The 22,700-nt window shown below is 37.1% G+C and overlaps 2 protein-coding genes across 8 annotated transcripts in view; both read left to right on the top strand.

Annotated features, from left to right (window-relative positions):
• JAKMIP1 (janus kinase and microtubule interacting protein 1) overlaps positions 1–9,407 on the top strand; it is a 161,565-nt gene extending 152,158 nt beyond the window's left edge. For 6 of the 7 annotated variants that reach the window (XM_027736209.2, XM_027736202.2, XM_039385841.1 and 3 more), the window contains 4 exons: positions 1,552–1,596; positions 4,007–6,130; positions 9,085–9,236; positions 9,342–9,407. In XM_027736209.2, the coding sequence (XP_027592010.1) occupies positions 1,552–1,596; positions 4,007–4,039 (78 nt within the window). In that variant the 3' untranslated portion in view covers positions 4,040–6,130; positions 9,085–9,236; positions 9,342–9,407. Of the gene's footprint in view, positions 1–1,520; positions 1,597–4,006; positions 6,131–9,084; positions 9,237–9,341 lie in introns of all 7 variants that reach the window. The other variant, XM_027736208.2, reaches the window with a different exon arrangement.
• An 8,611-nt stretch (positions 9,408–18,018) lies between these two features.
• The window catches only part of CUNH4orf50 (chromosome unknown C4orf50 homolog), a 73,787-nt gene continuing 69,105 nt past the window's right edge, over positions 18,019–22,700 (top strand). Inside the window, exons 1-4 of the mRNA XM_027736201.2 lie at positions 18,019–18,092; positions 18,759–18,899; positions 19,222–21,444; positions 22,210–22,311. Of these exons, the coding sequence (XP_027592002.2) occupies positions 18,810–18,899; positions 19,222–21,444; positions 22,210–22,311 (2,415 nt within the window). The 5' untranslated portion in view covers positions 18,019–18,092; positions 18,759–18,809. The remainder of the gene's footprint in view (positions 18,093–18,758; positions 18,900–19,221; positions 21,445–22,209; positions 22,312–22,700) is intronic.

Genomic DNA, 22,700 nt, shown 5'->3' with positions numbered 1-22,700 from the left:
TATTGCACTTCTAGCAACTAATCCAATTCCCTCAGCATCTTCCTTGGTCCCTTATGCTCCCACATTAGTTGACTCCCCTTTGCTGTACCTTGTCCTGCACTTTTCAAACCGTGATATCCAGCTGGGTTTGTGGAAGATCCAGGAGAAGAGCCATGAGAAACTGTGCTGGGTGCTCTGTTTTCACCAGCAGAGAAACACACGAATCATCTGCTCCTAGAAGGGCTCTTTTGCTGCCTTTGCCCTTTTCTGCCCCAAACCACTTCTATAGCTGAAGCTGTTCCTGCCTAGCAGCCAGTGATGTCTCATATCAAAGCAGAGAAATGCTGAGGGATAGATGATACTTCCACATGTTAATTACTTCAAATATTAGCGTTTATCCACCTACTTTAAAACATCAACATCTCTGGATGTTGCTATTGCCCAAATATAAGCCTGTAAGTCGTTGCCATTAGAGTTTACAAATTAGGTATTGGATTAGACAGACTGATAATTTTGAAAATGGAAGATAGCATTATCTCTACTGGTTCACCAGCTGGATGGATGGAAAAAGCATTAGAAAAGAAACAGCTTAATCACAAGCTTAGCAGAAAGCTGGTAATGAGTTAAAATGATTAACATCCTCTTTGCCTTAATGTTGCATTAGCAAGAGACCTGAGAAAAGCTTCATCTTTTTCTATTAACCTTCAACTTCTGAATGGGTGGAGCACTTCTTTTTATCTGTATTACATTTGAATTATTTTTTTTCCTTGGGATTAAATCCCATTATGAATTTGATTGACCAAAGGAAAATTATGTTGCCAGGGAATCAGTGAATGATATACTTTATTGTTCTTCTTAAGGTTTAATGTGTCAAAGAGCACAGACTGACACCTACATGCTACTGATACTGAGCACAATATCTGAGCCTCATCACTGGGGGTAGCTAAGGGCAATGCACCATTTATGGTGTCATGAGTATGACTTTTTATTTTCCTTTAGGAATGACTTCAATTTTTAAGTTTTATGTCAAATCAGAACACAAGGATGGCAGTATTTCTGCCCTATAGATTCTTCAGCAAACTGTCCTGTTTCTAAAGGATATACAGAAGAAAAATGTAAAATCTCGATTTTAGTCTATGAGTTGAAATATGAGGAACAAGTGGTGTTTAAACACATCATGCTTTTCTCGTAAGCTATTCTTTACCATTTTAGCTGCACTTAGTTTGTGTCCTGGGCTTGGTAAGTCTTGGTTTAGGACAGTTTTCACGTGTGTAATTATAGGTACTTCCCTAAGTGATGCACAAAGCCAAGCCTAGTATTTCTCAAGTTGAATAGTCCACAGATGTTACCTTTGTAGAACTGCTCAAATGCTGAATTTTGTGCCCCTTTTAGAGTAAGTTTGGTATACTTTATCTTTCTTTCGGATCAACTTAATTAATGATATAAGACTAACTGCTGTAATGTCATTGGATTTCATATTACATATCTTACATCTTCTTTCTTTTCTTTTTTCCTCATTTTCTTTTGATCTTATGTTATAGTTTTTGTTCCTTTTTTTGTTTTTTTCACTAGCATTCATTCTGTGGCCTTGATGACACAACCGAGCCAAGATGTGTGGTTGGTACTCTTTATATTTCTTCATAGTCAATTTTTAGCTCTTAGATTTTGCCATATTTTGTAAGACTCTGAAACCATAGGGAAGGGCATACTGGTTTTGGTTGCACAGAGAGGAAGAGTCCCCTATAAAATCCAACTTGGATGCTTTCCATCCTAGATTTCTGCATAAAGTCATTGGGTTTTCAATGAAAAATGATTTTGCATTCTAAGATGCTGACTGCTATAACTGCAGTGGGTGCTTTTCATTTCTGCAACACAGGTACATTTTGTCTCAAAATTCAGGTATTGCTGTAGGATCCTGCCTTCTGTCACGCTGGATGGAGAAGCGGCAAAACATTGGGTTTCAATTTTTTTTCCTAAAAAGTCCTGTGAGCATCACCACCCATGCAAAAAAAAAAGGAGTTCATTTTGCTTCCTCAAGATCTTTGAGGCCATGAAATCACTTAGGAAATAATGACCTATTTTCCCTTCTATGAGTCGATGTGAAGGTTACAATGTGACTGCCCCCTGTGTGCCAGCGCAACATGGAAGGGGTGAGGGTAAAAAACCTCTGTGCCTCTCCTTTGCGACACTACCATCATTCTTGCTGTCCTTTCCACAGCATCCTGATCCTTTCAGCTCAGTGCAAAGGACAGAGTGAATTTCTTCAGCTATAGCAGGAGCCATAGTGGCAGTGCTCACCTTTCACAGAGAACAAGAGGGAAATACAATTTAGAAAATAAGTCCCAGTCCTCTTCCCTGGAGCAATGCAAGTTGCACACTGCCTTTCAGTAAGGATGGTAACTCAACAATCTGTCAGAGAATTAAGCTGTGGTTTAAAACTATTGAATATTATACAGTGTTTGTGTTGTTACTATTGTTGGGTTTTTTTTGTTTTGTTTTTAACTGATAATACACGATGCTTTTACCTTTACAATTTTTCAAGTTTTTTCTTCTTTTAAATCTGTTGTGAATTATGCTCATGGAATCTCCTTAGACTAGGACATGCATTCAATCAACACCTTTGAAACTGCTATCAACTACTGTATGATGAAGAAGCATGATGACAATAGTTACTCCAAAAAACTATTATATTTACCTTACATTAAACTTGAAACAGTATTTTCTTCTGCCCAAATCACAAGTACTTTTACGAAATCAGACCCGTATTATGGGCTCTTTTGAGGGTTTATTCAGGTCCCAGTACCTTCAGTTATCATCTTTCTGTTGATGCTCTTTGGAACTGGCTCTGGACTTTCATTATGAGCATTGCTGCATATGTTTTTTATTTTTCAATAAAATGGTGATAGAAACAGATGGGTAGAATGTAATTCAAGGGTGTTATTGCTTTGTAACAAAAAAAGCAGTAGCTTTCTTTTGATTGTTAGATGGGTATTGAAAAGTGGTGGAAATTGAACAACATTTCTCAGCATTTTCAGCATTCCTTCTGAAATTTCCTCTGATTTGTCAAAAATTGAGCATGTGCATATAGAGAGGTGTTTGAAGAAAGGTGAAGCCTTTTGGTACACTATTCACCTTTCCACAGTTTGAGATGAATTTTTTGTTCTGAGGAAATCAGATAGGACAGATGCTGGTTTGGTTCATATAAGCTTGAAAGAGTAATGTTAAAGGAATCACCAAACTATTATCTTTGAAGTTTCATCCAGCTTTTTTATACCAGTCCTGGTTAGAGGTGCTAACATCTGGATGAATATATTTGCTTTTAAATATTGTGAAAAGTATACTTGCCAAGTCTAGAGAAACTTTATAAACATTCCATAAACTTAGTGAAATTACCAGCATTTTTAAAATTCCATTTGATAGATTTTGAAATACTATGCATTCGAGGGATCCATGCTGATATAACTGATAGTATTATGGGTCCCCCCTTGGATAAAAGAGAAAAAAAAACCTGAAAAAAAATTTACAAGTATTATTAATCTCCAGAAAATGCCTTGTGCTGCTATAACCTGCTATTCTTCCTGTCAAAAGTATTTCAGTAGTTAAATTCAAGCTTGGTGACAAGCATTTTGAGGGAATAACACAGGAATAATGACCTCGTAGCCACATAGCTACTCTGCTCTTGACATCTGTAGGAGTGCACATCACGTTGTGGTGCTAATGTGAAGGGCGACGTCCTTTAATTCATTTTGCCAGAGGTGAATCTGCCTCTGATTAATGTAACACAGAAAAGCCAATTTTAAGATACTTAGCTATAGTCAGATTCTTGAACACTGTTAATTATTTCAAGGCAAACCATGTGATTTACTGATCGTGATTTTGGTTCTAGTTATTTTGAAGGTAATATAAAATGAATTTAAGCTTGGATGTCAACACATTTATAAAGTAATGTTATTTATCTAAAGCTCAGCAGACTTTTTCTTTTCTTTGTTGTTTTTGTTTTCTGTTTTGGTTTTTGTTGTATTTACAGGCTATTAAAAGAGCGTATGGAGTGAACAGCTGAGTCCACTTGCAAAAATACAGAAAATATTTAAGCAGCTTTAAATTGGTGCATTTTTTCATAAAGCAGTTTGCATAGTACTTCAAGCTGCAAAAAATTTGAATTTAAAATTAGAGATTTTTTTAAAGATGTAGCTTCAAGCTGGAATGATTTCATAATCAAATAAGGACCAGCACATCATAAACACAGAAAAAAAAATCTAAATAGAATTTACACTCTCACACCAACCAAACAGCAGAAAATAATACAAGTGCAATTACTGGCTGCTATGTGAACTGTTATCTACCAAATGGTTTTCTTACAGTACTGAGATTTTTGTCTCCATACTGCATGCTTTCAACAAATGTGGTTTGCATTTCACCCAGGAAACACAGGATCTCCTTTTAATATCTATATAAAAAAAGCTAAGTGTTTGACATTAAGTTGTCTATAGTAAATAGCTGACAGGAAGCAAACTGTTCAAAGTTGGAAACAAATAAAGATTTACGACCCTGCAGTGGTAAAATTCATATTAAATTCTTAAGTTGGAAATCCACGAGGGAGAAAGGAAGTGTTTTGGTGAAAGGCAAGGTGATGGATTGAACTAAGAGAACTTTAAAGTGGGCAAGAACTGTGTGGGAGATATGATTTCTTGAATGTTTCTTGTAAAGTAAGGCAAACTTGTAAAAACAGCACTGGGAAAATGGAAGATTCCAAGGTGGCCTGAGGGGTCAGGAAAAGAGAATGAGTGATATGCTGTGCTCAGTTATCTCTTCAAGAAAGAAGAGGGGCTTGAACAAATGGGCACGTTGATGAATACAATAAGCAGAGATATAGTTGGATATAAATATTTAGAAATCATGGCATCCTCTCAGATGAAATAAAAAAATGTTGACATTAGCTACCAGGAAGCAAAAATGGCACAGCCTCAACCAGCAGAGGCAGATAAACACTCATGGACATTGATCACCTGAACTGCAAGAAAACTTTGGGGTGAAGCACAGGCTGATATAATGAAAGTTGAAAAGAGCTTTTTAAGAGAGAGAATGGTTACAAAATTAATAAAGATTACTCTTTCAAAGAGGGAAAAGCAAATTGAAGTTTCTGAACTGGAAAGGCAATATGAAGAAATAGATAATTTTAATTATTTCTGAAATATTGAGGCAAGTTGAAAATATTAAGAGCACAATATTAGAAGATAACTTTCTCCTTCCTCACATCTTTTTGGAAATCGTATTTGTGTAGAAAGCCACAGAGAAACAAGTCTACTCCCATGGACACACTGAACTCCAACATGAACACAGAGTGGAATTAGATGGTTACAATAACACAACACATGAAGTAGAAATTATGATTGACAAAAATAACATAAGGCAATGAACAATTAAGGAAGGACGAAGAAGGCTGAGGGAAAACTTTGTCACAACAACTGATTTTCTCACTGCTAAAGGTGCGGGAATCAGCCTCAGGAGCAGCCAGTTTTCTCAGATAATTATCAGTCTTTGAAGATCAGAGGTGTACCCTCCACAAAGAATCACCAGACAACAGCATTTACCTGCAGAAGGTGCTGAGACACTGAAGATTAATTTAGTCAAATGCAGCAAACTGTGGCTGATGTGAGGGTCTGAATAACCCTGTTTCCTGGTAAAAAGCACAGTTTACCTTGGAAACAAGGACCATGCAGAAGTCTGGAATCTTGTTCTCCAAAAGAATGTGTTGCTCCCAATGTGTTGTTCAAAAGGAACAAGCTTTTAGAGAATGTGTTTTCATATAGAGATTTTTCATGTTTTAGTTAAGGCTGTTAGCAATGTGATGACAGAGTGGAAAAATGAGGTTTTCACTGCAAAAGGCAGAATTCTGGCATCACTCTGAAGAAAAGGACCACAACAGGAGATAATCAGAGCTTGAGATAATCAAACCCAGTGATGATGAAGGAGCAGAAATTGTAAAGTGTGATTCACTTGGCAAAGAAACCCTCTTCTCATAGGCACAGTTTTGCTCATCACTACTTTGGATATGAAACTATAAGCACAAACATGGGATGGTCAGAGCACGTGGCTGCCACGGTAAGCACACTGCACAGACAGGAGAGGATCTTCTCACAAAGCAGAAAAGGTATGAGCAATTTCATTTTCTTATTTTGTGATGTGTTTAGTTACATTGTAATTGATATGTGACAGTTTTGTTGATGTCAGTTAAAGAATCTGGCTGATCGGGGTGATATTTTCCATTGCATTCATGATGGGTTTTTTCTGTGCTGAGCTAGCAGGATTCATAGTTTTGGAAAACAGAGTATATCATTACAGTCTTTTTATTCACTGTATGCTGGTATTTATTATAGAACTGGGAACAGGTACAGTGTGTTAACAGGGTGGCCAGGCATTGGAATAGGCTGTCCATGAAAGTGGTGGGATCACCATCCCTGGAAGTGTTCAAAAACATGTGGATGTGGCACTTGGGGACATGGTTTAGTATTGGATTTGAAATGCTGGGTTAGTGGTTGGTCTTGATGCTTTTAGAGGTCTTTTCCAACCTTAATGTTTCTATAATTCTATGATTCAATCCATACAATATGATGGGCCTGATTTTCACTTTCCGTGACACAGCTTTTAAATCATCAGTCCCAGCTGTGTAAGTGAAGAAAGAAACTGTAAGTTTCTCATTGTTGTTGTCAGTTCTAACAGCTTTCCTGGTTTTATGCTGCAGTACTCAATAATTTTCAGGATGAAGCAGCAGAAGCATAGAGCCTGATGGACCATGAGGTGTGAGGTCAGCTTTAGAAATTGTTGTATTAACTTTCATTTTATGAATGAATAAAAGAGCGCCTTTAAACAAGAACACGTACTAGAAATAGGAGAGTAGAAATCAGTGTTGTAATGATTTTGCCAGTTTTTTTCCTGCCTGCATCCTCACTGCTTTTATATGCTGGTTACTTTCTGCAAAATATACTGCTAAGAATTTTTCTTTGTACAGCTTATGAGTTAAATATTAGGCTGGGGCACAGTTGAAAATGACATTAATTTGCCTTCCACTGTAAATTGTTAATGAGCAGAGTAACAATGTCCACTATTATTATACCTACCTTTTGCAGTGTTGTTCAGGGATGAGCACTGTCAAATAATAAATACAGACAAAATACTAATGTCTCACGGAACTCTATATTGAAGATACTGTTCTACTTGGGAAATTATACAGGCCAGGGGAGAGCCATGATTATGTTAGCACATCTCCGAGAAGGGATTGGGCTTCGTAGGTCTACAAATCACAAAGTGGTTTGAACTTTGTTGTCCACATGGATTTATTCTTTGATGTCTTTCCACACTTGAAGCTTTTAAGTATTATAACTTCTCACAGGACTGAGGAGCAGCTGAATCATTTCAGCTCTAGGTCCTTGTGTGGATAAGGCCAGTGAGTTGATAAAATTCACCAAAATAGTAAAACGTAGTGTCACTGACCGTACATGTGAATAGCACATAACAAAACATGGGGTGATAAGAGAAGAACTGTTTGTCAGTCTTTTGCACTGATTTTTTGCCATTTTCTGCTCCTCAGCGTCAAAAATGTTACTTTTATCTTCTTCCTGTATATTCTGCATTTGTCCACCCAAAAAAAAAAAAAGTAATTGCATAATTTCCTGGAGAATAGATCCAAACTCTGTGGTTGAATTCCAATTACAGGTCCAATTCCAAATCAACACAAATGTAGCAAAATCAAAGGCAATTCACAGATGCTGCTGGTTGTGGTTTAACCCAACTGACAACTAAGCATCATGCAGCCTCTCACTCACTCCCACCAGTGGGGAGGAGAAACAGAAAGAAAAGTAAACCTCCTGGTTTGAGATATAAACAGTTTTATAATTGTAACAAAATATTACTATATTAGTATACTAATGTTAATATAATATGCTAAAATATGAGTAGCAGTAGTAATAATAATACAAATAATAATAGTAATTATAAGGAGATGGAGAGAAAGTAACAGGACCCAAGAGAAACAAGTGCACTGCACTGTACAGTTTCTAAGGTGTGGAATATCCCTTTAGACAGTTTGGATCAACTGTCACAGCCATGATCTCTCACAGCTTCTTGTGCAACTCCTCACTGGCAGAGCATGAGACACTGAAAAGTCCTTGATGCAGGGTAAACACTACTCAGCAACAGCCAAAACATCGCTTTGTTATCAACATTATTCTCATACTTCCTAAATCTTCGTTCGCTAAGCCTAGCCATGATGATGATATTCTCATACTAAATCCAAAATACAGCACTGTACCAGCTACTAAGAAGAAAATTAGCCCTGTCCCAGCTGAAACCAGGAAATAATTATAAGACTATATTTACTGAAGCGAGTTTCTGCAAATAAAGGTGAACTCAGGCTGAAGAATTTTTAGATCTATAGCTAAAAGAGGTGAAAGAAAAGAACCAAACTTAGCTTGCCTTCTCAGGCCCAAATTTGAACATTCCTTTTAGGCATGGTTTCATAACCTATCAGAGGTGAAGTAGATATAACTAAAATACTGCGTGGAGAATTCCAAAATACAAGTTAAATATACTGAATGTTTTCTCTGAAGTAGTCATAGAATGCCTTTTGAATAGGAAATATCCTTTTTTAATCTTCTGTCTTGAAACAATAATAATAGAATACGTTTATCCAAAATAAACATACGCAGTTTTATGAACTTCCAAATGGTAAAAAATTATTCTCTTTTCAAAACTTAAGATGCCTAATTCCTTTATTAATTAGTCTAACTGAATCTTTTATGAGGATCTCATGAACAGCAACTCCTTTCATACATGCTAATGGGGCTAATGAAATGAGACTTTCTCATAAATAATAAATGTGTTCAGAATCAAGAAGGACTGTTCATTTGATCATCAGAGGCTTAGACTCTGTTATTGCATGCTTAGAGTGCAGTATGTTCTGAACCTAATAATTTGGGTTTTTTTTTCATCATGGATCCTTCATCTGGAAAAGAGCAAGAATTTTGTTACTCTGTTAAAATGCCCAGCAATGAAGGATTTGATATCCTGAATTTCAATGTTAAAATTGCTACTTCCTGGATTTTCCAGGAATTAGAAGATGCAAGCACACCTGATGGAAAAGTAAACAGTGCTGGAGAAGAGAACTTAAATCTCAGAATAAAAGAGCTGGAAAAGTCAGAGCAAAACCTGAAAGGTGTTCTAGAGGACTACGTGGAGTCAGATTCTGTCCTAAGACATAGGTAAATAAAAGGGGATTTTGCATTAAAATTCATTGTGATGTAACAAATGTACTCTTCCCTTTGCCCCATGTACATGATAATTACATTATATGATTATCATTACAGGATAATGCAAAAGCAACAAAAACATCAACTTTATGTGTTTTTAGAGCGCCTGAGAAGATGCATGTGTAAGTGCTTTGTGTACCTGTCAGAACAGAAATGCAATATTCATTTTTTTTAAGAATTATTATTTAAATAAGGGTTTCAGCATGGTCTAAAATGTTGTTACAAATAACCAGACACCTTTCTCAGGATACTGCATTCTTAAATATTCATAAGGTGTAAATTCTGTTTGTAAAGTTTATCCCTTTCCTTTTAAAGTAAGAGTTAATTAGGAATTTTGTGTTGTAAAAACAGTTTATTGCTTCAGAAAGCTTCATTCAGTTTAGTATGTTAATGCTAATCACTAAAGTAGATAAAGGTTCCATTACTCATTAATTATACATTTAACTAGAATAATTAGTTTTTGATAATCAGCAAAGACACTGTTTTAAAGAAAGTCAAAGATTTCAAAAGTAAGAAAATGGAAAAGGCATTAAAATAATTATTTGTATAATTTTTAAATTACTTTGATTTATCAAAGATTTGTCCAGAAATGTTTTAATAATGGGCTTTTTTTTTTTTTCAAAATAATAATGAATCTTTTTTTAAAAACTTTCATAGGAATAAACCTATTGTAACAAGCATATTGGGGAGGAGAAGATTTGGAGAACTTTATTTCAAACCAAAACAAAGACAGTGTGAGGGAGCAATTCGAGAAGAGCAAATGAACAACTGAAACTTGACTGAAAGCCCATTTTCAGGGACCTTGGGTAGCCAGTAAAAAGAAAAGGAATCCTATGCCTGGAGTCCTTGTGGCTGAAGCACAGACAGATGATACAAGGAATGATGTAGAAGGCAGAACTACCAGGAAAAAGAGAGAAGCAGGACTCAGCCAAGGCAGAGTTCTGGGCTGACGTGGCCCTGTTTCCTTTGATACCAGTGTCAGATGATGCAGTGCCTGCAGAGGGGAGGACCTCGTCAGGTTTACTTTGATACATGAGCAGTTATTTAACTATGTGTTTTCTACCTTGATCCTGTTTCTTCAGAAATATTTTCTTTATGTGAGATTTTTGAGTAAAGGTAATGTTGTGGGGATGTAGGTAGCAGGAAATTTTGGCAGGGGGAAGTAAGTCAAAGCTTTAAGTTAGAAATGAGCAGGGGAGCTCACTGAAGGTTTGTTGAAGGACTCATTGAAGGACTGTTAAAAGTTGAATGAAGAAATTAAAAGAAGAACTAGCAGGGTCCTGAGAGACATTGGGGGTAAAGCGTGCCTCTCTGAGATGAGAAAAGAGGTGGCTCTAGGACCTGCCTCATGAGATGAAAGACTTCTAAACTTTCTCCTTAATAAGTAAGGGTTATTTTGGAATTCACAGCTGCTTAAAGCACTGAGAAAATTTTGATGTGTGGGCTGAAAAGGGAAGGAAAGTCTTAAGGAAAACATGAAGCTTGCTCTCGTAAGATTATTTTAGATTATTTCTCCTGTGTAGAGGAACCCCAATATATCATATCTCGAGCACAAGTCCTATGAGGAGAGGCTGAGGGAGCTGGGGTTGTTCAGCCTGGAGAAGAGGAGGCTCAGGGGAGACCTCATCACTCTCTACAACTCCCTGAAAGGAGGTCGGAGCCAGATGGGGGTTGGTCTCTTCTCCCAGGCAGCTATCAGTAAGACAAGAGGGCATGGTCTTCAACTGTGCCAGGAGAGGTTTAGGTTAGATATTAGGAAGAAATTCTTTACAGAGAGGATAATCAGGCATTAGAATGGGCTGCCCAGGGAAGTGGTGGATTCTCCGTCCCTGGAGGTTTTTAAGATGAGACTGGATGTGGCATTTAATGCTGTGGTCTAATAACCATGGCAGTGTTGGATCAAGGGTTGGACTTGATGATCTCAGAGGTCCCATCCAACCCGGCTGATTCTATGATTCTATGATCACATTATGTCACCTTACACTACCATTTTAATAGAAACAGGCAAAGCAAAACCTGTATTTTGTCAAAATCCAGCCTTGTGGACATAGTCAATACAGTCATACATTATAGGTTTCAGTACCCACTGAAGGTATGTTACAAGTAAGATGTTATCATTTCAGTCCTTAAAACACAGGTACTTCTAGGTTACCTGTAACATTAATTTTGATGGGAAGCATTTACTACCATCGTAAAATTTGAGCTTGTTAACTGTGAGCCTAGCAAAATTCTGTGATCAGATACATGCAGAGACTGAAGTGTTGTGGTTGCCTTTGTGCTAAGTTGTTACTTCACTGAACAAAAATCTTGTAAATGTGTTTGCTTATGATTTTCATATTAAGCCAGCAGAGAGGGACTGAATATGGGTGTTGTCTTTAACAGCTTTGAGACTTTCCAGTGAAATGTCCAGACCTCAGACTTGTTAATGAAGTGTTACTAGTGATCCACAAACTGTTACTATTTTATTTTTGGGAGACAAATGGAATAAATAAAGATAAATTTATGAATTGCTGATGACTGCTTATCTATCTGGAAGTGTACTGTGGAATTTACTTAGCAAAAATCTTCGTTCTCACCATCACAGGATGAAAGAGCTGGAGCTGTCACACAAAAAACTTCTTGTGATGATTGATCAGCTCAATGTGAAGTTGCAAAAGGTTGAAAATGCCAATGTACGTGTTAAAGGGAAATTGCGAGACATTCAGGAGGATCTGATCAACTTGGTGAGGAGGATATTGTTTCAAATTACCTAGTTTATTTTGTCTTTGTGGTAGTAATTTATAAGTCAATCTCATTTCCAGTGATCTCTCTGTTTTTAAGCAATAAATCATCTCAGCCTTTATCTTTTTCTACAAACATAGGAATCAGAAGTACTTTAGGATTTTTTTTTCTTTCCCTTTCTATTTCTCTGTTGTTTTTGACAGCACTGCCATTATTTCTTTCATTCAGGCCCTTGAACTTTGAAATATATGCTCACATTTCCTACTTTCTCTCCAGAAGCCACTCAGTGTACTTCTCCTCAGGTCAGACTTTATCTTTCTAGGTCCATACAAAAGGCATTTTTACCTAGTTTACACAGCTCATTGGATGGATCCATGAAAATGGAGGAAGAATGAAAGTTTTTCAGGGACAGTCTTCAGTGAAACAATGTGTTTTGATTCTGTTTATCATAAGATATACTTTCATTTTCTCAGCATTTTAGAGTTGAATACTCTCACGGGACAATAGTACTGTGTGGCGAGACTCTCAAGTCTTGCTTCAAAGTTGCTGCAATGTCCCTGTGATACTGGTGGCTTTTAGTCTGCTGAAAGCACGGGCAGCACAGGACTCATGAAATCCTCTCTGCCTTTCAGCTTTCACCTCTGTATGTCGCTGTGTTCAAACATACTGTAGTGCAAATGAAAATACCAAAGCCTATTTTCAAGCTGTTTCAAAAGTCACTTGTTCCTTTCTCCTTTTTCAGGAGGTTCATAAGAGGAGCTGACAGATGACACCTATAGTGAAGGGCAAAGGACAAAAACTTGGTCTCTGGAAAGTGTGTGTCCTGTTTTCTAAAACAGAACCACAGCTTCCCTGCCTGTAGCACCTCAGTGCTTCAATACTGTCAGCATTAAGGGTTTGTTGTAGATCAGAGCTGAATGTATGAATTCCAGTTCTAAGGTTTATTTTGATTTAATAGGTACTGTAGAACATGCAAAAAGATGCGTTTTAAAACTTTTTTTACTTTTTGTAGTAGTAGATGGGGGTGAGCTTGTGTTTTGTTTCCTACTGAGGTTTTCTGTGATGGCTGAAATGACAAAACAGTTTAGTTTTGCTCTAAAGGCAGGATTTTACTAGCTTTAGAAAAAATTCTATTTATGTCATTCCTGAGTTTTCAGAAAATAAGGGCAGAATTATCGCTAAATTAAAATAAATAAGGGAAGAAGAGATTTAGTATTAATATGCTAACCATACAACTCAATGAAATTGTAGGTTGAAAACCAAAAAAAGTCAGAGAAGAAGCAAAAGGAAAAATTGTATTGGCTTCAGGAGCAGCTGAAGACAAAAGAAGAAGAAATAAAAAGCCAATCGGAATATTTTGAGCACTACAAACAAAGACAGAGACAACAAACAGCAGTATTGAGAAAGAGGGAATGTTACCTTCGGGGTGAGGTATCTAGGCTGGAAAAGCAAGTCCTAGATCTTAGCTCCCATGTTGCTCTTTTGACATCCGAGATAGAAGAGGGAATGGTGCAGCATCTCCAGCAGGTGCTGGAATCAACGTTCAGTGGGACTCGGGGTTATAAACACCCTGACATGGAAGTAGTGGAATTGAAAACTTGTATTGAAAATGTGGAGCATGATGTGAAAAGCCACCTTCAGGCATTTCAGCAAAATCTGAAGTTCTTAAGGGAAAAAGAGGAGGACAACAGAAGAGAACAGGGAGACCTGCTGACTGAACTGCAGTGCTCTCAGGACAATGAAGACTTCCTCAGAACAAAATTGGAAGAATCTTCCTGTCATGTCTATAGTTTGAAATTATCTGAAATCAAACTACAGGAAAAAATGGAAGAGCTTTTGGATGAAAACAGAGCTTTAAAAGATCAAAGTACAGTGATGTTGAAAAAGAAGAAAGAAAAAGACTCACAACTTGCAAGATTGGAGAATGGAGACAACAGTGTTGACCTGGTATGTCAACTGGTAAGTAAAAATAAGACAAAATATAATTGGTTTTTGTCTTTATATCACCTTGAATTACACTTGTCATTAGATGTGCAATCAAGATGAAAGTATGAGACTTTATCTTTCCTGAATTTTTTTTGTTTATATCTGTTTATGCATTCGTACTTCAAACTGTCTCATTCACATCCACTGGAATCAGTAGTCGGAGCTTCATTGCATCAGTCCTTTTATTAGGTGCACATTGAGGGCACTTAACAAACCCTTTTTCCTTAAGTTTTTAAGTGATGTGCCCCTGGCAAAAGGTCTCAGTTGGCAACAGAAGTAGAACCCAGAAGAACTTCTGAGACCTCTGTCTTGTGGATACCAGTCAATGGAGGAGTACAGATATGGTTGGATGAGTTTTTGCATTTTATTCATGCCCAAATGCTGAAGCAAAAAGCATAGTTGACAATAAATCTTCTCTATGAGATTTTCTGGATAATGGTAAACAAGGGAAGATGGATACAGTGTTCATGACCGGGAGCGAGCTGAGATACTCAATGGTTTGCAGCTCTGTAACATTGTGATATGCCCTGAATACACTGAATAGACTTGTTTGCTTCAAGCACTTCACCCCAGCACTGCATGGGAAAGCTCTGGAAATGCTGTAGTATGGCATTGAGCTTCTGCCAATTCATTTTGCTGACAAGGAACAATTCTTTTCACAGAGTGGACTCAAACAAAGTTTTATTCTTTATCCACTGAGGTGGAGGGTATTTTTATTCTGAGAATTTGTTAAATTGAATCAGCTAAGCCTCACACTCAGCTTACTTCATTCAGATTGTGACCTGATATCGCAAGAACTCTCCTGATTTTAACTACATTTAACCGAGCGGTAATGGGCATGAACAAATTCCTTTCGTATAGAAGGACCATAGAACTGTACTTGAGTGCTTCCAGAACTGGGAGAAGCTAGAGGGGATCTTTAGTCTGTAAAAGCTAGAGGAAATAAAGACAATTTTTTTAACCTGGTAGTTGAATGCACTTTTGCAGGCACGGTGATTTAGTGGTTCTACAGCCCCAAAGCAGTGAGCTCCAGGAGGTTCCCTTTGGGTGAGAGAGAAAGGGTGGTAAGATCATCCTGCAGTGACCAGCAGCACATGGGTGACCTTTGTGGAGAGCTCGGAAGCTGCACCTCACTGCACCTGTCTCTGTAGCTGCCTCAAGGTGGCAAAAAGACCAACCACTTACCCTGAACCATTGCTGTAGTTCCTTTAACTAGTGTATTCACTTTTTCTTGGGAAGGAAGAATACCCTTTAAAAATATTTTAAGATACTTCTAGAGGGACTTGCACTGAGTTGTAAACAGGTGCAACAAGCAAATGCACTATGAGGGGACTGCACAGCTAAAATCAAGAGGAGTGAGGCCTTTCAGAGCCCGAAAAGTAGTGAAGAATTACTATTTGTTTGATAGAATTGAGAAAAGGAGAAAATAAGTGTGGGGATATTTGAAGATGTGAAAGCACGATGTATCAACTGACTAATTGTCTGAGACTAATCTAAAAAGTCTTCAAGACAAAGGATCAAATGTCTTTCTTTCTGTGCTGTACTCTAATAAAAGGTTATCTTTTTCCTGTACACAAAGTTTTCTAACCATTTCTTTTCTAAGTACTTCTCAATTTACATCTGTTTTGCCATAGGAGGTTACAATGTCTCAGTTACCCAGTCTTTGGTATAAATGAATATGCCATAATTTGTGTTTACTCTGGTCCGCTGTAGAATAGGTAGTGTTCCTTGAATGCTGTGTGTAGCAGCAGCAGCAAATCTTGTGCCTTCTGCATTTCTATTTGTCTTTTCCTCCTCTTCTAGTGCTACTAATATACTTGGATTTTTCTAGCAGAAAATGACTTGAGATAGCAGGGAAAAAAATTCAATATCTATGATAAAAGGAAGAGGGAGACATCTGGTGTTTTTCTGTAAAACTGAAGAGGGCTTTTCCCCATTATCTGTAATTTTACTAGCACCTAATAAAATAGAATTTCTTAATCTCATCACTTTGATCTTTTAGCATTTAAGTCAAAATAGTTAGAAGAAAACTCCTATTTGAGCTCATCGTACTCCATCAACAGCTATAAAAATGAGAAATCTTGTGCAACACAAGAAAGATTTTCGTGGTGTTACTTTCCTAGAAAACTGCTTGTATGACATTGTTCAATGAATGAGTGAATGGGATCATTTGCCTATTTCACATCCAGGAAAAAAGTAGTTTGTGAAGACAGGCTTATCAGACTCCTGTGAAATACACATGGTGTGAGATTTCTCAATAAATACCATGTCATTCAATGCTGGTCACATCAGTTATTCTTGAAGACTAGCCTTAGTCATTACTGGATCTTCATTCAATAATACAATATCCAATGAGATTGAGCACCAAGAGGTGAACTAAATCTCATGGAGGGGTGTAGGCACATAAATCTTGTCAAAAATTTGAATTTCCAAGCCTAGTATCAGAATCCTGTCTGCAGTATTCCAACTGCAGCCTATGCCTGCACAAAAAATGCACCAAACAAACAAAAAAGACAGCTGGTTCCACGTGGCTGTGCCTTGACTTATCAGACAGTTTCTAGATGTGAGCATTAGGGGTCTGTTGAAATGAAGGATAAATATGAAACACCAAGCAGTGCATCTTCCTACTGCTTTCACATAACTGCTGAGGTCTTGATTTCACAGTGTGATATTTGGCCATCCAAGTGTTGTATCTTTTACATCATTATGTGTAATTTTCTTTTGACAGTACCCACATAGTAATAATGAATTGATATCTGTGAAGAAATAAAAGGAAACTTCCAGAAAGGAATCAGTGTTTCAGTTAATTGGCATTAGTTTCAAATGGGTTTCCCAGAGAATCTGTGGATGCCCTATCCCTGGGAGTGTTCAAGGCCAGGTTGGATGGGGACTGTGCAACCTGGTCTAGATGAAGGTGTCCCTACCCATGACAGAGGGGCTGGAACTAGATGATCTTTAAGGTACCTTTCAACCTAAACCATTTTATGACTCAATATTACTGAGAAAATAAAGGAATAAATCTTGGAAGTGTTGTGGTTTTAAGTCATGCCTCCCAGTCAAGATCTCATAACAGAGTGCAATAATGAAGTAGCTGACTTGGGTTGAAGTAAATATTATTCTCACTGGTGATCCTCTGGAAAATCAGTGGCCTTTTCTGACTCACTGCAAATACTTGGAAGTCATTGCCTTTCCCATCCACATGTAATTTTAAAGCTGCAGCTCAGTCAAAAGGGACCAGACTTGTTTTCTGCTGGCATTTGATGCAGAGCAGTGCAGGAGGACAAAAGTGCCTTTGTTGGCTTGATTTCTGTGCTGTTGCTGTTTTGGTTACCATCTTGATTAAGTGTTTTGTTGAGACAATCAAAACTGAGTCTTCCGTTCACTGAAAATGAGCACAGTGCCTGTGAAATGTGGTTTGTGTATCAAGAAGTAGGAGTATCTGCTTTTCATCAGGAAGATGAAAATCAGATTCAATTTCCAGATTCAATCAGGGAGTCAAGATAAATGTCGAGAACAGAATATGAAAGTTACAATTAAATTATCAATGGGAAAAAAATCTGTTAAGAATGATTATTCAACTTTGAATTCTTCCAGCCTAGAAACATTTGTCTTTGTAGCTGGGCACTGAACTATTAGTCTCATTCCCTACTTGATTGGACCTTCTTTTCTCTTTGTTCATGAGGATATAAATTAGTCACAGTGTTTCACCTGTTATCTGACGTATTACATGCTTATGACTCAGGTTTTCTTCCTTAACTCTTTTTAAAGTATGGAGGAAACACTAGGGGAAAGTTTACATCCATGACATTTACTAGAAAATGTCGGAATGAGAAAATTGTCTGAAACAATAGCAATTATAATGAAACAATGGGCCTTTTGAATGTAAAATAGCAAAGGAAGCTTATGTGCCTGTTTTTCATATCCCAAACACCATATGTGTATAATCCGTGTGGTTTTTTTCTTGTCCTCCTCATTTTCCCATTAAGAATGGAGATCTAATTCAGGATGAAGTTCTAAATCTTAAATGGAGACCAGTCTTGGATTCACTCAGAAGCAGAGCTACTCAAACTCCAGCTGTGCTGCTACATTCTGAAGAGTCTGGTATGCAAACAAAATGGAGGTTTTGCTTTTATTTATGTGCAATTAAAGTGAAGATGATTTCATTCATGAGGTGTGCATGACTTAGAAGGTGTAAAACCTTCAAAAACCCTCCTAATTTGTAACCTATGTCTTGGGAAGGTGAAACAATAACTGGGGTACTTTGCATGTCCTGGATGAAGTATAGTGTTCAGGAATGATGTGCAGCAGATTTGCTTTTCAGATCAAACAATGTGAAACCTCTAATCTTGATAAATTGTATCAGGTAAATTCTTCCAACATAAATTAATGGGAATTTTATAGCAAATTTCAGTATATGCAAATGTAGACCTGCACTGAATAATTTCAGCCTCTAAGTTTAACCCAATAAGTTTTCACCTGCCCACCATAATGAGATGTATTTTCCATTTTTAAATACTTTGAGAACTGGAAAGGGCAACCCCCAAATAGACTTTATTTTAGAGCTCAATATTTGTGTTTTCTTGTGAAGTTTGTTTTTTTATTAAATGTTGAGCTTTTGTCTGTATCATTGGTGGTGTATGCTGCTGGTAAAGAAGGTAATTTTGAGCATGCTATCACTAAAATATTTCTCTGTTCAAAACATTTCCTCAGATGTTTTCAAGTTTGTTTTTTATGCAACTATCTGGGAGTGACATTACATTTTTCCAGTGCTTTACCATAACAGAAACACCAGGATGTAGTCATGATGGACTAAAGCAGATGGAGGAGCTACCAGAAGAATCTGTACCAGTCTGGGAAGGCAATTCCAGTGTCTTTGTGAAAGTTACTGGTCTAACTGAGGCTGAGCAGGTGAGAAAAAAGGAAATTTGAGATAGAGTGAAGAGCTGGTGCATTTAAAGGTGAAGTAGCTTTACCCCATAGCTGCTACAGATGCTATACAGGATGAATACAGGTGTGCAGTAAGAAAATTAATGACTTACTTAAACTTTATTTGTATCATTACTCTCATTACAAATCTTTAAATAATTTGAAACTGCTTGTATGGAAATATTTTTTTCTCATCTGTGTGTAATCAAGTATTTTATGGATGAAATAAAGAATATATTATGATTAGCAACATACTTTAGCCTGTATATTTCAGCTTCAAATATTTCTCATTTGCTATCACCAGGTCACCCTTGGAACAGAGAGGGCAGGAACTCTAGAAGATAGTTTCACTTTGTTTGGGTGTCCCCCAATTTATCATGCAGCAGGACTGCTTTCCCCTTATTCTGAGAAGTTATCTGATGATGAGACAAGTAAGAAAACCAAAGGTGAAGAAACCATTTTTCTCTTGAAGGAACAAGCTATAACTCTACCAGCAAAGACATTCCCTGCTTCTGTGGTTGAACACTTGATGAGGAAGAAGCTCCAGCTTACTTGGTTCAAACCTGAAAGCTGCCACTCATCAGCTGTCACCACTGTGGAGAAAGTGAGGAGTGCAAGTTTCTGTGAGGCAAATACTAATCTTTGGTCTGCTGGCCTCTGCATTGTTGCAGAAGGGGGATTTTATGACAAAGTTCCTGTACTTTGTGGAAAGTTGCCTTCCACTGTGACTGAAATTTTCACAGCATGTCTAGAAAAATACAACATGGAAAAACATTGGGAAAACAAGCAAATTCTACCAAAAAGCCTAAGTGAAAATAGATGTCTGGATAAAATTGTTGGTGATGAAAAGTATCGCCAAAAAATCTCTAGAGAGAGAGCTAAAGGAGAAGAAATACAGACTGAGAAATCCCAGCCACAACTGGTGACCTGCGTTCTTGAGGAAAGTTCTAAATTTTTACATAAAATTGAATTTATCAGGCCTGAGAAGCAAGGAATGGAAGCCAAAGAGAGACTAGGTAGCATACAGGATGTCCAAAGTTGGTCTCTTAATTTTAAAGACTTAAAGAAGTGTTTTGAAGGGAGTCTTGAACTAATGGAGAAAGAAGAAAACATCTCAGAGAACTGCATCTCTGATGTGAATAGCAGATATAATGGAGAAGATATAATTGAAATGGAAGAGAAAGGAGTGCAGGCTCAGAAACCAACTCACCAAACGAACCCCTCCAGCAATATTGGCGTGAAAGAAAAGAAAGGCCAGACCTTGGGACTATGTGAACCAAATGAGAAGAATTTCTCATATGAAAAAATAGCTGCTGAAAACGTGCAATATGCATACTCTCAGAATTTCTTTTGGTCAGATGAAGAGGGGTATCCACTAAAATTACTGTTTCCTGTGCAGGAGAGTGTTGTGTGCCTAGGCGAACTATTCCTGCCAGGAAGCAGTTTTTATGAGTGTTTCTGTCATCTGTCACCACTTGAAGCCTGTAATGAATGTAATGTGAAAATATCTGTACTGGAAAAAGCAGTGGCTGTGTGTTCTCACAGGATATTTCTACTCATGCAAGAGAATGAAAATTATTCCAAAAAAGTCTGTATATTAAAACAGGAGAATGAGAGATATGCTCAGATGATGTGTGCCCTGGAAGAGGAGATGGATGCATCTTTTCAGTACATTTTAGCAGCAGATGAAGCTAACGTTGTTTCATTCCAAAACTTACTTAATGAGAAAGAGGTTTCTGGTGGATGTTACAGTAACTTATCAGAAGAAAACACCATGGCCCCAGGAACATTTTTAGTTAAAACTTTCTCTAAGAACCTCCCATGTATTGAAGAGAAAAACAGGAATTCTGAAAAAGACTCATCGACAATTGCATCAAATAAACTTTCCAGGAGTGTTCTATCCCTGAAGGGAAGGAAAATGAGGTATTTCCAGCTGCTTTCTGACCTAAAAGAAGAAAGAAGCAGATGCTTCAAAGAAATAGCTAAATTATTACAAGACAAGGAGAACTGTGTAGCAAAATACAATGAATTAATACAGGAGAGAGAGGAAAATTTACAAAGAATAGCTCTTTCAGAGCGTGAAAAAGAAACTTTGTTGGGACATTTAGCAGAGATAAAGTGTGAGCAAGACAAATACAAGACCTTGGTTTCAGAACTCCAAGACTGCAAAACCAGCTGTTATCAAAAAATTTCTGATTTACAGGAGGAAAAATATGTACTGAAAAGAGAGATAGACAGAATCAAGAAAGAAACTTCAGAGCGGCTAGATGAATTTCAGAAAGCAAATACAAACTTTATTTTAGAAAATAAAAAATTGAAAGAATTAGTGTCTTCTTTGGGTTTCACCTATGAAGAGCTGAGAAAAGAGAAAAGTTTGGGAACAAAGAAAAAGATAGTAAAAGTAAAAGAAGAAAGTCAGCAACATGGTCTTAAGCCAAAGAAATTTGAAACAGTGTGTAGTGTAACGCAAACTGAAGAAGAAGGAGTTCTGGTTATAAATCCTTCAAACTATTTCCCTGGGAAGGAGGTAAATAATAACAGGAAGGAGTGTTATGAAGCAGTATCTTCTAAAGAAAGGGGGAGATATAAAAGTCATTTGGAGGACAAAGCTGAATTAATTTTTAATGCAGAAAATGTCCTAACCTCCCACATGCTGGAGAGGTGCTAAAGGTAACTCTGAAATAGAAGGCAAAATGCCAGAGAATATTTTTCTGAATATTGTGTTAGAGAATTTTAAAGTGATACAGCAAACTAGAAATTTAAAAATAATGCTGATAAGAATACATTGCTATGGCATTTTTAAAATTATTTATCTTATTGTAAAAGTAAAAGCTTTTATGAGAAGCTTTTACTTCTAACCAGAAGTTCTCCTACCAGAAGAAGAAAACTTCTGTTATAACGGTGAAAACATCATGTCTTAATGAAAAGTGCACATATGTTCATTTACTAACTGGTATTCTAATAGGGTCTGATTTTTTTATTGTTTTGATACATATGAAACACATACCTAAAGACAGCATTTTTACTCATGGTGGATTTCTCATCCACATTTTTCCTATGTAGTCATGTATCTTACACCACAGTGAATTTCTGTGGATATTACTATATTCTTGCAAATGCAGAATTATTACTTCAGTTGAGAATAAACAACAGGGAAATATTTATGTCTAATAACTTGATTTTATGCAAATATTTTTTAGTAATTTAGGAGGAAACCATCTATTGCTCTATAAACATCTATGTGCCATTTTGTACAGGGGAGAGAAGTCACGTCTTTCTGTTGTCTTTCCAGGGCAGCATGTTTGAAAGCTACAGTACAATGAAAGAGCAAGTTGAAAAGGCAAAAGAAGAATTAAAAATACAGCAGAAGGAATTAGAAAAATCAAAAAAAGAGGTAACATTCTACTCTATTGTACTTCTGAGGACCAGATTTGTTTTCCCTCATGTTTTCTTTCATGGATGTTCTTCTTTCTTTTACGAAACACAAAAGTCTCTGATCTGCAGAACCAAAATGTACTTCTTTGATCTTTAAGTGATGAACTGCACAGCTGCTCTTGATTGGCCAGAACATTCAAGTGAAGCATTACTGCAGCACACTTTGACAGAAGCTGAGTGCTTAATAAAGGCACACAGAACAAACTACCTGCTGTTCCCGTGTCTGGGCAACCCCCCCCATCACTGGGAATATGGAGAAGCAGAAACCAGTAGAAGCACTGAGAATTACTGCAAACCTAAATTCAAAGTAGTTTTTTTGAATGAGAAGCGAAATCATATAAAATCTGA

Source organism: Pipra filicauda, unplaced genomic scaffold, assembly GCF_003945595.2.
Source record: "Pipra filicauda isolate LSUMZ 115617 unplaced genomic scaffold, ASM394559v2 scaffold43_size3849885_pilon, whole genome shotgun sequence".
Classification (NCBI taxonomy): Eukaryota; Metazoa; Chordata; class Aves; order Passeriformes; family Pipridae; genus Pipra; species Pipra filicauda.
This window is presented reverse-complemented; position numbering and strand designations above follow the sequence as displayed.